The sequence below is a fragment of the Geospiza fortis genome, unplaced genomic scaffold (genome assembly GCF_000277835.1).
Source record: "Geospiza fortis unplaced genomic scaffold, GeoFor_1.0 scaffold450, whole genome shotgun sequence".
Lineage (NCBI taxonomy): Eukaryota > Metazoa > Chordata > Aves > Passeriformes > Thraupidae > Geospiza > Geospiza fortis.
The window spans coordinates 1,859,702-1,860,509 of record NW_005054416.1 but is presented as its reverse complement, the minus strand read 5'-3'; the positions used below and the strand labels follow the sequence as shown (position 1 = coordinate 1,860,509).

Genomic DNA, 808 nt, shown 5'->3' with positions numbered 1-808 from the left:
GGGACACCAGGTACCTGCTTGTCACTGCCCCCCCAGCACCAGCTGAACTCCTCAGGCATCTCCAGCTCTGTCACGTCCTCCTCATCCTCCACCGCAGGGCTGGCAAGAGCTGGGGACACGGGCTGGGTCACCCTGGGATCAGGGATGTCCCCAGGATGTCCCTGGGGGCAGGTGGGGCTGTGGGGGGCACTCACCGGAGCGGCTGACGGGAACTGTGCCCAGCAGGGCCAGGGCAATCAGCAGGCTGTGCCACATGGCACAGGGACACTGGAGACACCACTAGCACCCTTGGAGATCCCAGAGCGCCATCACTCTCAACCACCCTGGGGGCACCCCCATGCCACCCCCAGCATCACCATGTCCTCCCCATGTCCCCTCAGAAACACCCCATATCCCCACTGTCCCTCCGCCATCCCCGGTGCCACCCGATGCCCCGTTCCCTCTGCCACCCCCACAGACCCCAGCCCTCCTGTGCCCACCATGTGCCCAGTTCCTCACTTCCCACCCTTGGATCACTCCCTCCCCTGGCCATCCTGTGCCATTCTGTCCCCCACCATGCCCCCTCCACCTCTGGCACCCCAGACCCCCCAGTGGCAGACTCAGGAACCCCCAGCCCTGGCAGCTCTAGGCTGAGCCCACCCCCGTGTCCCTGTCTGCGCTCCTCACCTGGGTCTTGGGGGGCTATGCCCACTGCCACCCTTATATTGGTGACAGGGACACGTTCCCCCAACCACAGCCTTGTGACATCCCCAACCACCAACTGTTGGGGACATGGTGGGGGACACCCCAGGAGGGCTCTGCCCGTGCC

General features: G+C 65.7%; 1 protein-coding gene across 1 annotated transcript in view; it reads right to left on the bottom strand.

Moving 5' to 3' along the window:
* Positions 1–808, bottom strand: part of SLC43A3 (solute carrier family 43 member 3) — an 8,021-nt gene that overhangs the window by 908 nt on the left and 6,305 nt on the right. The window contains exon 11 of the mRNA XM_031061504.1: positions 15–161. Coding sequence (XP_030917364.1) covers positions 15–161 — 147 coding nt within the window. The remainder of the gene's footprint in view (positions 1–14; positions 162–808) is intronic.